Source organism: Labeo rohita, chromosome 12, assembly GCF_022985175.1.
Source record: "Labeo rohita strain BAU-BD-2019 chromosome 12, IGBB_LRoh.1.0, whole genome shotgun sequence".
Lineage (NCBI taxonomy): Eukaryota > Metazoa > Chordata > Actinopteri > Cypriniformes > Cyprinidae > Labeo > Labeo rohita.
In genome coordinates, this window is record NC_066880.1 from 21865392 (window position 1) to 21881393 (window position 16002).

At 35.8% G+C, this 16002-nt stretch overlaps 2 protein-coding genes across 2 annotated transcripts; one reads left to right on the top strand and one right to left on the bottom strand.

Moving 5' to 3' along the window:
- Positions 1-3333: 3333 nt before the first annotated feature.
- On the bottom strand, positions 3334-8197 carry ppp1cab (protein phosphatase 1, catalytic subunit, alpha isozyme b). Its single transcript, XM_051124725.1, has 7 exons — positions 7889-8197; positions 5745-5876; positions 5416-5646; positions 5132-5236; positions 4349-4572; positions 3810-3944; positions 3334-3563 (listed from the first exon to the last, which is right to left on the bottom strand). Exons 1-7 carry the CDS (start codon positions 7941-7943, stop codon positions 3447-3449), a joined length of 999 nt encoding a protein of 332 aa, XP_050980682.1. The 5' UTR covers positions 7944-8197; the 3' UTR covers positions 3334-3446.
- A 362-nt stretch (positions 8198-8559) lies between these two features.
- pelo (pelota mRNA surveillance and ribosome rescue factor) lies at positions 8560-15968 on the top strand. Its single transcript, XM_051124928.1, has 13 exons — positions 8560-8763; positions 9896-9988; positions 10084-10234; positions 10537-10627; positions 10706-10869; positions 10993-11053; positions 11146-11307; positions 13717-13763; positions 13864-13937; positions 14808-14879; positions 14968-15042; positions 15134-15165; positions 15252-15968. The coding sequence occupies exons 1-13, from the start codon at positions 8723-8725 to the stop codon at positions 15344-15346; spliced, it is 1158 nt and encodes a 385-aa protein (XP_050980885.1). The 5' UTR covers positions 8560-8722; the 3' UTR covers positions 15347-15968.
- Positions 15969-16002: the final 34 nt, after the last annotated feature.

Genomic DNA, 16002 nt, shown 5'->3' on the forward strand with positions numbered 1-16002 from the left:
GGTGAGTGAGGTGGTCAGAAGAGAAAGGAGGGAGGGGGTGAGAAGACAAAAAAAAGAAAGAGGCAGAAAAATAGGGGGTTTCGGAGGTTTGCCTGGTTTTGCTTTTTGTTTCTCTCACCTCAAATTCCCCAAAGCTTAGGCGGTGCAGAAGCAGGGTTGGACCGGGTTGGACCAGGACACTGATTGACGGTCTCTGAACATGAAGTCTCCTACTCATTTACACACAGTATAAAAACCCAAATCACCATAACACTTTATTAAAATGCAGATATTTTCCACAATACTTACAAATGTTTTGATATACATGTACAAAAGAGGTATAATTTTCAAGATCATTAATGAAGAATTATTGATAATGTTTGATTAAAACAAGCTTTTGGTTGATATTCCTGTCTTTAGGCCAGATTTCTCTACAAGATGTCATACTGAAGAGTACAATGATAATCAGGAACCTTCTAGTAGCCCTGAAGTCCCACCCGTCCACTGTAGAGAACCAGCAAGTGGAGGATATTTAGTTGGTCCGTGAGCATGTGCGAGTGAATCACATCTGCTGAGACAGCTGGACTGTGATGAGATCATGGGTGGAATTAAGGGTGAGTTTATTTACATAATAACCCAAAATTGCCATAACTCAAAATGTATATTCATCATAATCATATTCATAATCATAATTTTTTAAATCACAATTCAATCCCTTACGAAAATTAACCATGCTTTAATTATAGTAAAAGTGTAGTAACCATGTTTTTTTGGTGCAGTGATTACCATGTGTATAACCATAGTTTTATTACAAAAACCTTGGTTAAACTATGGTTAGTGTAGCAAGGCCATTGTTAATTTGTGGTTACTATAGATTGACTATAGTAACCATGGTTTTTTGGTTTTATTTGTGGAAAATCATGGTTAATTTTTGTAAGGGTTTTGATTTTATTGCAGTTCACATGAAAAGTCCTGTAGTGTGACAAATGAATTTTTGAGAAGTCAGATATTCCATATATTTCTCAATTAATTTGAAGTTATCACAATAAGTATAAGTATTATAATTATATAAAAATGAGAAACAATGTTAAAATAGTTTTAGAGTAAGTATGGGAGGACACACTGCAGGGCACTGCTTTATAAAAGTAAAAATGATTCATTATAGACCATATTTGCTGAAAATATTCTTCAGCAAGAAAATGGAGGAAGGAAGATGTGGCTCCATCTTTGTGACTGATGCTGCTGCCATTTACTGAGATCTTGAAGGTTGAATTGGTTGATTTGGCCTGTAGGGATCTCTTGAAAAGCTTGTCCCAGTATCACCTACAATGGTATGTATTATCTTTCATACATGTCCTAATTAGATGGGACAGAGTGAGACATTAACAATGCACTAACAACATCCTCAGAAGAAGAAAAGCCTGTCTCACTATTTTTGCTGACTAAAACGAAATGCCACTATAGTCAGAGTAAAAACATACAGTGCTAAAGCTAACTTTCACATGTGACTAACACTTTTCTCCAGGGACAGTAAGGTGATACAGTGGAAAATTTCCTGCAACATCATCCAGCATGACCGGTTTGGCAGTGGGTCACTGATGGTCTAGGGTGGAACATCCTTAGAGGTTTCACACAGACCATGCTAGCCCTTACTGCTGTTAGGTACTGGAATGAAATCCTCAGAGCCAGTATCATCCATGGGTTCCTCCTTCATGGCAATACCCAGCCTCATGAGGCCAGAGTGTGTAGGCAGTTTCTGGATAATGAAGGGACTGATGCTTATGTATTTAAGCCTTTGAAGCTGCCAAATAGTGCCACAGACTGTCCTTACTGATGCCATTGTCCAGATCTTTTGAATCCAAAGATTTTGGATTCCACTGACCATCATTTTCTTCTCAATGAATTATGCAATGTATGCAAGTAAAGATTTCAAACTTGAATATTTCATTCATTGCGATCCAATGTGTGCTTTAAGTGTTTTGTCGTAGAATGTTCTTGAATGGTCTGTTCAGTTTTAATTCCATTGAAAATATTCGGCGGAATTTGAAGAAAGCAGTGGGAATATGAAAACCAAATATTATCCATGATCTGGAAGCGTTTTCAAGCGAGGAATGGGCCAAGATTGCAGTAGAGATCATGTGAAAAAAGATTGTTTATTGGAGGATATAAAAGATTATGCACAAAATTTGACTTTTGGAGGTTGAATAATTTCGTCCATGACTGTTTAGAGCCAATTTTTAGAGCTACGAACATTACATTCTCAGAATCATTCAAAATTGTATTAACTTTTTGTAATAGTTTACAGTTGCCTTTGTTGAATTGTTTTTATAAAACATTGTTCTTAGCAGCAATATGTTAAAAGATAAACAGGTATCTTAGAAGACACTCAATATTCATGGACAGAAAATGAAAACAAGAAAAATTTGCACCAGATTCTCACTTTATTGGCTAAATTCATGACTACTTTAAAAAAGAAAAAAAAAAAAAAAAAAAAAAAAGTCCTTTTAACAGGAAAAAGTGAGCTTTGCAGTTTACAAAGTGGCGCACAGCCACAATCACTCAAAAAAAGGAACAGTGCATTTCTGTGCAAACTGAAACAGCGATGGCACCCACTTTGCAGACATTCACACTTGGTATTCTTTGCACACTGTACATGATTTTAATCTTAAAGAAAAGAAAAGAAAAGAAAAGAAAAAAAAAAAAAAAAAAGCTACAACTGATGTGTGCTAGCGAATAAAACAAAAACATCCAAAACAAAACAGAATTTCCACAGGCCAGGCTAAATACTACCTGAGTGTACAGTTTGAAGAAGCAAAAGGTTGCGCCAATATAGGTATATGACAAAATGTGCAGGATGCCGTCGATAACTACTGTAAACAGACACGCACTTGGACGAAGTTTCACATTGAAGAGACTGGCAGTGATTTGCACATGTTCAAGAGCACAATCACCTCCTTTGAGATTGCTTTAGAGCAGGGAAGGGAATGGAAAAGTCTGTCCCCACAGCGGGGATGAAAAGCTGGACCCTGAGGCTTGGTCTGAAGAGAAGGGCATCACATAGGTCCAATAAATGGCCTAAAAAAGGATTATCATGTTATGGCTGAAGACATGAAGATATATATATATATATTAGAAGGAAATTAACCAGAACATCTAAAAACGCAGTAAAAGGTGCGCAATTACCAAAGAAAGAGAAAAAGAAACCCTCACACACAAACTCACACAACAAAACCATTTTCTACAAACACGCACTTTGTTCCACATACAAAACCAACACACTCCACAAGGGTATTTCAGTCAAGCACACACGACCGCTCAGATCCCCAGCAGTCTCATCTTGATGGAGACAGCTAAAAAAAAAAAAAGCCCTGCATTGTTTTGGTGTTTGGAGTTGAAGAGGAGAAGGAAAAGGAGAAGGAGAGGTAGAATGATGGACAGGATGTATAGGCGCGCTGCAGTAGTTGATGTTATTTCTTTGCTTTGCCACCCTTGGCTGCGTTTCGTGGAGGCGTTACAGGTCTACCAGACCCAAATCCTCCTGCACTGCCATACGACAGCATCTTCTTCTCCGCTGGTTTCAGAATCTGGAAGAAACAGAGAGCCTCAACAACCATTCATCAGGTACAATGTATAATAAAGCTAGTGTTGGAGTCATTTAGCATGCTCTTTATACACTAAACTCATATTTAAAGTGCAATATGGCATTTAGATTCTAGTTAAATTTCACTAATTTTCTGTGGAAAACTTTTGCTTTCCAAACGGTTTCCCAAAAGTGAGCAATTGGCATCTCTGGTAGCTACTAATTTAAAAAAATAAAAGCATATACAAACCTGAAATGAGCACATCAGGGTCTCATCAACACTCATCATAGCACCTGCGTTGTCAAACTCTCCGCAGTAGTTGGGAGCTGAGAAAAGTGTGACTAACTGTCTCTTAGCGAAGAACTCATAGCCATCCTCCACCACCTGTTCAGAGAGCAGAAGATTTATGCATCACAAATGCTGCACAAGACCACGTTATTACTCCGAGTGATGAGCGCTTTCAAAATACTGCTTTGTGAAGCTTAGAAACCTTTGCGACACATGTTTTGAACCAGCAATTCGAAGCACAGATCAAAATTAAAATCAGTAAATAAGGCTGTTCCATCATAAAATCTGAAATTTCAACTGTTTGCCACTAGGGGTGATCTCTGTGAACCCATGAACCAATGAATTATCTAGCTTTTACATTTTCTGAACATTTGTTACATTATACAGATTAGTACGGAAATCGTGAAAAAACCTGTGAAATACTGCCCTTCAATCAAAATATGGTGCGTTTGGCTACATATACACAGTGTGATGACACTATATAAAACTACATTAATTACCTGGTGGGCCCTACATATGAGGTCCATGTCATGTTTGTGGAGGAACTTGGCCACAACATCAGACCCAAAGGTGAAAGAAACACCACGGTCGTTCTCTCCCCAGCCCATGACATCTTTATCTGGGTCAGCCCAGAGCAGATCACACAGCAAACCCTGGTCTGGGACGTCTGTGGGCCTCATCACACGGCGGATCTGTTCCATAGACTGCAGGTCTGGAGAAAGACCTGGGCAAAAGATCATTCAGCTGCAGTTTAGAAAGAATATCTGAATTCATGCACACTTGTAAACACATCAAGAACCAAAGTCCACCATTCACCGACTCTATTTCTCAAAACCGCCTATGTGATAAATGCACATTTATAGGAAAATACAATATTGTGAGCTTAACAATACGGTTGACCATAACACAATATGCTCCTCTTAGGTTCTATTTGTCAGAAATACAATATTTCATATGTAGGATTTCTGCAACAACGTAAATTTTAAATACATGAAAAATAACCTTATACAAATGCTTTAAGAGAATGCTACATTTCTCAATCAGCTCCTTCCAGACAAGCATTTGATGGTGACTTTGTAACAGTCTGTAAATATTCTCCATGTAGAAATTCCAGAAAACCTGACTACTAGAGTAAAACAATTACTTCAGCCCTTCAAAAGGTGCTGATCTTAAAATGTTAGGAAAACTAAAAAAAAGTTCCTTGAAATTACTGCCTAAAGACAGACAATTAAATGGGTTAAAGAGGATAAATACTAAATAAGTTATTTTTAAAAAATGCATACCTCCATGGCAACAAAAAATCTTTTCATCCACAATAGCAGCTACTGGTAAGCAATTGAAACAGTCTGTGAATGTCTTCCAAAGCTTGATGTTATACCGCCTTTTACCTGCAAAAAAAGGGTGTGTTCATACTTGTATTTCAGCTTTTGATCTGGTGTAAGTTTTATAAAATAAAAATGCTTCAACTTAAGCAAAACGTATACATTTAATAAATAGTTTTAAACAGTGACAAATTCAGACTGTCAACTTTTGGTCATAGCATCTACCCCCATATAAGCGTACTTACATTCATCATAAAATCCATATATCCTGTTGATGGAGGCACATTCATGGTTTCCTCTGAGAAGAAAGAAGTTCTCTGGATATTTGACCTTGTAGGCAAGCAGCAGGCAGATGGTCTCCAGTGACTGCTTGCCCCTGTCTACGTAGTCTCCCAGAAACAGGTAGTTGCTCTCCGGAGGATATCCTCCATACTCAAAAAGCCTGAGCAGGTCATAGTACTGACCATGAACATCACCTGCAGAAAGGAATAGAGTAAAATATATATATATTTTTTAAATTAGCTTCATCAGTTCTGTTTAAAAAAACTAAGCATAATGATTTTCAGAACTTTACCACAAATCTTGAGTGGGGCCTCCAGTTCCAGCAGTATCGGCTGGCTAAGGAAAATTTCCCGAGATTTCAGACACAGTCCACGAATTTCATGTTCAGTTAACTGAACATTTTTACCAGGTCTGGAGCCCTTCACTGAAAATCAAGACAAAAACAAAAAACAAAAGTTTTCACAAAAGCATTGTGAGTACTTGTTTACATATTTGTGCATGTATCCATGTGTGTGTAAAGAACTTGGAGAGAGAAAAAAAAAAAAAAAAAAAAAAAAAAAAAAAAAAAAAAAAAAAAAACAGACAACAGTGACAAGAAACACTAGCTCTCTCATCTTCCTATAAGACTGATGTAATAAAATAAAACATTAAACAAATGTGATGTAATACTAGGCCTATAGTACTCTAATGCAATATTTTACATTAATTAAACATGCATGTTTTTTCAATGCAGCTGAATTTCTCATTAATATTGCAACGCTTAATAATTTGAAAACATTAATATTAGTATTTTTGTATGCATGATTAAATGCATTAAATCTTCACATCCAGTCTACATAACCCACAAAGTGTGATACAATAATTTAACAAAGCCCATCCCCTACAAAAACACAAACAAACAAACAAACAAACAAACAAACAAAAAAAAAAAAAAAGTACAAAAACCCAAAATAGAGGGGGAAAAAAAAACCCTCTGTAAATAGCATGTAAATAGTTTGCATATATCTGTTATGGCCTTAAATTATCTTTTGCAGACAGCTACATGTCTGTCTCTAGATAATAAGTTTATATACACATACAGACTAGGTTCTGCTTGTAGGTGTAATTAAATTCACCATGAAATCCCACCCTACATTTCTTCTTATTTGTAAAGCCATTTCATTCGGATATACGTCACAGTGGCAAGTCTCAGGACACTGACTGTTTCTATGGCAACCTGAGATTTTAAAGGCAGCTTGCATTAACGTGTTGACTTTGCCAAAAAAATATATATATATATTGAGTCAATTTTCATAGGCACGAAGGAAGCCTCGATATGTGCAGGTGCCTAGAAGTTAAATATCTAGATCTGTTTGAAATAAAATATCTAGAATAGCCTATATCTAGAACATGGTTTGAATTCCTTTCATATCACTTTATAACATTCTCTACACTTTCTGCTTCACCACAATAATCACATAATCCATCTGAATATTTATACATGGATATGCATTTAATCATGAATGATTTACGCAGAGTCTGATTATCAAATATTCTCTTCTTCTTATTAATACTGTCATTCTACTTTCAGAACCTTCTTTCCCTTGCATCTTTGATGATTTTTTTTGCCCCCGTGCCTACCTCTTTGCTACACTCCACATTTAATCTGTAATTTCTGTAAAACACCAAAAATATTTCACATACTATGCTTTGAACTGCAGCAAGCCTGGGCATATTACTCCTCTTTCAGTGTTCACCTTGTCCATCCACTGGAGAGCCAGAAAGACTCCAAAAACTGACTATTAATGCTTTCTTTTTTTTATGACAGGCCTGATGTTTAGGTATGTATTTAACTAGTTCTGTTCTTCCAGTTTCTAGATTTTTTTTTTTTGAGCCACCCATAAATATATCTGTGCTTTTGTGTATTTCTGTTTGATGTACTGAACTGAAAGAATTTATGTCCTTTGATTTTGATTAACAGGTTTGTGACAATGTTAGGCATGAAAACACCACAATGGAACGCAGGCAGTGGCACTTCCTATCACCAAGCCATCAATCATCGGTTAATGATGCATTAAGGCACAGAGATGGGAATCTCTTGTTAATTATGTAAGTTACCAGCCTTAAAGAGGGGGTTATTAATCAGGGCGTCAAAATTTGGCAGAACACCGGTGACATCTTCCTAGAGGCTTTCTCCGTTTCCGAACGCTTCGGCTGACGTACTGCGCATGCGCTGAAGTTTTGTTCGGATTACATGTAATAAACATGCGAATGAACATTTGAATTGGATTAATAGTTACGTATTTACACCTAATAATACTTAGCTACAAATACGTTCGATTGCAGTACCGAAATAAACACAAATAAAATCATACGTTTTCAGACACTGCATCGCTATTTAATATGATAAAACCGCACAGTTTGAAATAGTAATAAGAAAAAAATAACGTTTATTACCCTCCAAAAGGCGCTGGATGATTGAATCGATGTTTAACTTGTCCGAATCAGCCATTTTGTCGCTCGCTGGAGATTAGCCGGCTAACAGAGGCAGGAAGGAACAAGACGACCCAGGAAACCGCCCAATACAATTACACGACAATAACTTTAAAACAAATGTCTATAAAATAACTTCACACTACTGATAGTATTCCTGAGTTCATATTATGATGTTATTGCCGCGAATGGTCCCTTCAGTACTTCGTTGTGTGAGGTAAACTAGCACCACGACCGCTGACGGTTGTAGGAAACCCTGAAGGGGCGGGGTAGACACTAAAGCTCCTATCTGATTGGTTATTCTCGGCTCATGACGAACGCTTCAAATGCAGATCCAAAGAGCCAATAGGTCATCTAGTGTGTCAATCTTTTCTATATTTAATTGTTAACAAGCAAATTAAAACCACATTCATCTATGTAATATTACGTTTACCATATAAATTAAAACACTGTTAACCCTCGTCATTATAGCGATGTAAAAACTGTTCTAAAGGTTGGATGGTTAATATACTTTATTACCACCAATCGCTAAGTATTCATAAAATGTACTGTTAAACGTATAAAATGTATTCGTTCTTCCAACCTACGGAAGTAACCAAAGATAGAAATGACGTAATGACGCAATCTATCAGCCAATGACGCGGTCAGAAAGCGACAGTTCTAGTCGTCTGATTCATTCTAAAGTGGCAGAATGTGCCACTGTTGATGCGGAAACGTCACCAAAATCGACGATTAAATGGAGTAGAATACTTATAATCAAATATGCATTTTGTTTTTGAATAGCTAAACTTTTTGACCATGAAGTTGGTTCACAAAGACATCGAGAAGGATAATGCCGGGTAAGTGTTTGAGAACACATGACTTGCGTCTTTCTGTACAGCAATTTTGGACATCATGTGTGCATTCTGAGTCAAGTCGTGTGGTAGTACCATAATGTAGTTTGTGGTATCATAACAGCAACTGGGTACTTTGGTATAGATAAATTACGATAATGTAATGGGTTTTTGTTTGTCGAACAGACTTGGAACGCGCATTTTATACCTCAGATGCTGTCATTGTTCATTGATAGCCCAGTGCTTTGTTGGCAAACTTGGCATGATTGTTCCAGACACAATATTGCCACAGCCCAAAAATGCGTTTGCCTTTCCTGTAGCGCCATCTATTGGCTAATAGCTAGTTCTTGCGCTAATTTTTGTGCTTAAAGGACGCTTTTCGTATCTGTCTTACTTGACATTCAGTATCTCAGGACAGAAATATGGTAGGAGGACACTTTTTGGTGATGTTCTGCAAGATGTTAGCTGTATCCTTTTCAAATTTTGTGGTGATGGCATGTAGTATGCAAAAGTTACAGCATTTTGGAGCAAAAGACAACTTTTTGTTTAGCCCTCAACTCCCTAAAGGCATTTTAAAAACTGTTGTTTTCTGAATGACATACACAAAAATAATGACTAATAACTCCAATACCATAGCAAGGAGAGACAAAAGGTAGGGATCATTTGCTAAAAATCTTTCTGTGTTTTTAGGAATAAAATCTTTACATTTGGATATTCTTATGCTGAGAAATGGGTGATAAAATGTCAGAAAAATTAGTGTGGTCAAGAGAACAGGGAAATGTTGCCTTGTTATTTTAATTTAGTTAATTTTGATGCAATTTCAAGTAATGGAAATTCACTCCAGACTGGCACACAATTTTTTTGTTTAATTTATTCACCACAGGACAAGTAAATTCGGTAATAAAGTAAATGTGGTCAGTTTTGATTTCATGTGACTTACCCTATGACTTTTCTTTAGTTCACAATTTTCACAATTCACAGTTTTTTTTAAGTCAGAGATAAACCTTTTTTTCATGAAGTAGTGAGATAAACAAATCATTGTGAATTATATTATTCATTGTCATTATTTGAGGGTAAGAAACAATGTTTGATACCTGTGAAAATTCCAACTGTAATTTTTTTTTTCTTTTCCTTCCAGTCAGGTGACACTAATACCTGAGGAGGCTGAGGATATGTGGCACACCTACAACCTCCTGCAGGTGGGCGACAGCCTCAGAGCCTCAACCATCAGGTCAGCCTTTTTTTTTTGCCATACTAAACATACTGATATGTTTCCAGTTTTGGTTTATCACACTTACTATGAAAACAATCTGATGTCACAAACAGGAAAGTGCAGACAGAGTCCTCCACGGGCAGTGTGGGCAGTTCACGTGTGCGCACCACGCTGACTTTATGTGTGGAGACGATAGACTTTGATTCCCAGGCCTGTCAGCTTAGAGTCAAAGGAACAAACATCCAGGAGAACCAGTATGTGAAGGTCAGAGCGCATATAGAATTTCTAAAAGATTTAAGTTCTTTTATTTTTGTCACATTTCAAAAGTTTGTTGCCCTTCGCATGTGTTATTATGACATATAATGTAACATATATAATGTATGATATAAATAGTGTTAAACTTAGTGCTAACTTTACACCTAAAATAGAATTTATACTTTATAAATTAGAATATTAAGTGTAGTAATGGATATTGACCCTCAGGGAATTTTTGATGTGTTAATTTAGCCTGTATTTGAAATCTGGAATGAAATGAGTCATGTTTTTTACTCTTGTGTCATATGTAGATGGGTGCCTATCATACCATTGAGCTGGAGCTCAACAGGAAGTTCACTCTCGCCAAAAAATGCTGGGACAGTGTGGTGTTAGACAGAATTGGTAATGTGTTGGTGTGTTTTCAGTATATTTTCTGACTAAAATGACTTATTTGAACCCTGATTCTGCTTTCATCTATAGAGCAGGCATGTGATCCCGCTCAGAAAGCAGATGTAGCTGCTGTTGTGATGCAGGAAGGCCTGGCCAATCTGGTTCTTGTGACTCCAGCCATGACCTTACTAAGGGCAAAGGTTGAGGTCACCATTCCCCGCAAGAGAAAAGGCAGTTGTACACAACATGACAAGGTAAACCGATAAAACCAATAAATCTGACTATATATTTATGCAATAGATGCTTCTTAACAACTGCATGTATATTTCAAAATATGGTGTACGTATTGCATATAGTGACAGTGTGTTCTTCTTTAGGCTCTAGAGAGATTTTATGAGGCTGTCATGCAGGGCATTCTGAGACACTTCAATTTTGATGGTAATTATTATTATATTTTTTTAATCAGGTAATGAGGGTGGACAATGGAAAATTAAATGCTAGTAGTTTTATTGCATATATGTGTTTTCCAGTGGTGAAGTGTATTCTGGTGGCCAGTCCAGGATTTGTGAAAGATCAGTTCATCTCGTACCTCTTTAAAGAGGCTGTGAGGCAAGACTGTAAAATTCTTCTGGAGAACAGACCCAAATTCATGGTGGTGCACTCCTCATCTGGACACAAGTATTCACTCAAAGGTCAATACTCAGTTCACCTTTTCAAAGTAGACATATGCAAAACATTAATAATTGTCTGGTAGGCTTTAAATTTTATGGTGATACCATAAGGGAGGACACTATGAAAAGGGTTCTTCGGAGTTGAAGTAGAATATCATTACATAATGTAAAATCACAGAATGAAGAGTTTGTGACTCATAAACGTAAAAAATAACTAAACATTGCACAGGTATTGCTCTAGCTGCTTTTCAAAGTCAGAACCATTATCAGAATAAAGAAGAGTTATCTGTTTGGCAAGAGGGTTGAGGTCTGGTAAACAATACACAATTTGATCTGATCAGTATAATTTTTTTTAAATACATAATTTCAAAGGGTAAAATTAAGCTGTCTTTTGTTATTATGTAGGCTATTTCCCCCAAAACACTGTGTCATGTTCACCCGTCTGTATATTTGGATGGAGTCGATCAGATTAGAAATATTATAAAAATATATTGTATTTCTACTTTATTAAATTTATTAAAAAGGTTCTACTGTTTATCAGAATGTATTTGACGGACACCAAGTGAACAAATAACACCACAGTATGCAATGAAGTTGTGGATTTTGCATACTGATAGAAATACTGAAGTTCATTGTTAAATGTCTCATTGACTAACCAAGTGTAAGTGCAAATTTGTGTGTGATATAATTTTCTCTAAATTTCTGAAAATAAATAAATAAATCAATAAATAAAAAATAAAAATGTAGGAACAACTGGATACTACACATAGACAAAAATCATGTTTTCATAGTCAGTGTTGGGGAGTAACTAGTTACATGTAATGGAATTATGTAATTTAATTACAAAATAAATGTAATTGTAATTAGTTACAGTTACTGAGAAAAAAATGTGTAATTAAATTACAGTTATTTTTTAAAAAATACCAGTGATTACAAAGGGGATTACATCTGATTTTTTTCACACACCCACCCCCACTTACAGATTTAATTGACTTCTTTCATAAATTGCATTGACTGGTCTAAAATGAGACACCAGTGTTTCAGGAGTTTAGGACACAGAATAGGACACATGCTTATTCGATAACTGTTTTATTTCCTATCTGGGTTTATGCATAAACTTTATATTTTAAGGTTGTTTTTTCCAAGGTATTGTTAGATGCTAGTGTTTTCTGTCATAACTATGCAAACATTTGATTTCAAACCCAGTATCATAGCTATTAAACTATTTCTTGTTATGATGTTATTTATGTTATAATCTTGTTATGACATATAACGCAACTGCGCTTACGGTGACCCGAGTTCGATTCCCGTCTCGAGGTCCTTTGCCGATCCCGCTCCTCTCTCTTCTCCCAGCTCTTTCCTGCCATCTCTCTACTGTCCTATCACAATAAAAGACATAAAAAATATGTTAAAAAAAAAAAAAGTCTGAATTTGTGGCTGTGCTTTAAGTTAAATTATTACACAGCTCAGGGTCATTCGGGGCAACTTAAGTCATAATTTTTATTGGCGGAAGCTTTGTGTTTGGTTGGCTAATTAAATATTAAAGCTTAATTCAATATTATGTGGACAATTTCTTAATTCTGTCATCCTGGTATTGTGGACTTGCTCTATTGTTTCATACAAACGCAGTTGCTGCAATTTTTTTTTTTTTTTGTACACTGTAATGGATTATAAAATAACTAACAAACTAGTACTACTACTTAATTATTTATGTGGTAAAATGTTGTGTAAGAAAACTGGTATGACTGCACTGTATCCCTAAAATGTCTAGTTTGAACTTGCCGTTTGCAAGCAACTGATTTCTTCATGGAAGTTTTGCGCTCAAATATTTCAACTCAGATCAGTGTTTCATGTCTAATAATTTTGACACGAAACATCTAAATAATCTATCAAGCAGCTGTGTAATAAGTGAGATAATGTAGATTCAGCCAGTTGTTAAATAAAGATGTATGTTATCCCTTACTTATTATAATCTTAATTCAAGTAATAAAGGATTTTGAAAGTCCGACAGTAATCAGTGTTGAGTGCTACTGTAAGGTTAACTTTGCATGGTTTAAATGTTTCCAAAATGATTAACAGTTGAAAATATTAGAAATTTAGAAAAGTAATCAAAAAGTAATTAAAAGTAATGTTACATTAATAAAGTAATTGAAAAGTTACACTACTTATTACATTTTAAATCAAGTAACTTGTAATCTGTAACCTATTACATTTTCAAGGTAACCTTCCCAACACTGCTCATAGTCGCATCAAAAATGTGTCAAAGATTTTATGCCTATTGCATATTAAATCCAACATTCTATCTATCTAGATGGATAGATACATAAAAAAATAAAGACTGTCATTTTTTTTACTTTTTGTGTTTCTGTTTTGTTTATATTCATTGTTGTTTTAAAGTGACAATATAAATGTGAGATTTTACTTCTTCAGAAGTCCTGTGTGATCCAGCAGTCACGGCCCGGTTGTCTGACACCAAGGTAACAAATTTGCATTTGTGCATTTGCACATATAGCTTGTAGCATTCTGCAAGCACAGTGTGGTTTTTAATTCTATGTGATGTTTTTTTTTCTGTTTTAGGCAGCTGGAGAAGTCAAGGCTTTGGAAGACTTTTACAAGATGCTTCAACAAGAGCCTGATCGAGCTTTCTATGGGTGATCAAAATCACTACTAAATAAATCATTCTTGTCAATATCACATCTCAATGAGTAAAAAAAAAAGAAAGAAAACATTGGTAACACTTTAAGACACTTTATTTTAGACATTCTACTAACTGTAAGTCATTTTGCAACTACATGTCAACTACCAGTCATTTGAGTATTGGTAGACTGTGTTCTTAATATCTTAATATTTTGATGGTCCCCCATCAGACGTTTTACTGTGGACTTACTCTACTAACCCTAACAATCAACTAATACTCTAAAATGAGTTAGTTGACATGTAGTTGCAAAATAATTTACTATAGTTAGTAGAATGTCTAAAGGGGCTATGGAAATAAAGTGTTATCAAAACATTTGTGCATCAGGTTCGTTAAAGGTGCACTAAGCAATTTTTGAAAAACGCTTTTGACCGCAGTGCCGGACTGAGTCCCAAAACACGCTTGTAGCCCATCAGCAGTAGGGGGAATGAGTAGAAATGATAGATAGAACAAAGCGCTCAATTTGAGGGCACAGAACGGATATTAGCAGATCGACTATAGAGAGAGATGGCAGATATAAAAAAAAAAGCGAAAATTTTAGAGGAGCAAAATGTTAAAAGAAGGGTTACAATCAGGCAAGAGGTAGGACCACGTAAATATCGGAGCTTGTTTCTGCGATTGTCGTTATGCCATGGTTGTGTATATATGTGTGAAAATAGGGGCGACGTCCTGTTGGGTATGGGCGTGTTTGTTTTGGTGCTTTTAAATATAAACATTGTTTGGCCAAAAGTGTTTAGTGCACCTTTAATGAAATGTAACATATTCTTGAGACATGATCATTTATAACAGTCTTTGCATCTGTTAATAAAGCTTTTGCTCTGTACAGATTGGCTCATGTGGAAAGAGCGAGTGAAGCTTTAGCCATTGACATCCTGCTGATCAGCGACAAACTATTTAGGTACTAGTCTTTATGTAATGATCTGTTATGTTTTAATTGTGTACGTCATACAAAAATATCTATTTTATTTTTTCTTTTTTTATGACAGACATCAAGACGTAGCCACCCGTAGCCGGTATGTTCGGCTTGTAGACAACGTAAAGGAAAATGGAGGAAATGTCAGGTATTAATATGATGGTGTAAGGTCATATTCTTATGTTTTCTGTGTTATGCAAAATATTTAGCTCTTTTTTTCTGTTTAATAATATTTTTAGAATATTCTCAAGCCTTCACGTATCTGGAGAACGTAAGTTTCTTTTCTATAATCTTTGTTTCAGAGAGAATTATTTTGGATCATCATTTGACTGACACAGTGTGATTATGTCTCTGTAGAGTTGAATCAGCTGAGTGGAGTGGCGGCCATTCTGAGGTTCCCCATCGCTGACATGTCTGAAACTGAGGAGGACAGCAGCTCTGATGAAGACTGACATTATACTGTCATGCAAAAGGATTTGGTATGAAAGGATGGAAATGCTTTACAGTTAGGACTAAATGGAATGAGACTATTATGGCCTTAATAAAGGATTTGAAATCAGTTGAAACATCACAAAAAAACAGGATAATTCTGATTATTTGGAGTGATTATGAAGCAGAGCAGAGCTCTGAAAAATGCTAAAAAGTACTGAATTTCATTTACTTTATTCATCCTTGTGTGCTATATTATCAAAGATACATAATCCACTTTGCAGAGTGGGTATTCTGCAGTCATTGAAACAACATTTAATTGCAAATAACTGCAAAATAATAGTCTTAAGGCATTTCAGACCTGAGAATCATTTGTGTAGTTCTGAAACAGGGGAATTAAATTGCAATGCATTCTTGCTATGTACAGAATGTTTCAGAAAAGAGCAATAACAAAATAAAAAAACAACAAGCCAAGGAAGAAAATGCCCCAGGTTTTGAAACAAACGCTACAAACACTGTATGATAAACTTATCAGTGATAAATTAGTGAAATTGGTTCTCAGAGGTGTTTGGTGTGTATTCAGAAATTTCTGTGCATAGTGGACCAATCCAACATCACCGTTTATGTTACACACAGAAGTAGAAGCAAATATACCCAAGTAGTCACACTTAAAGGCCGA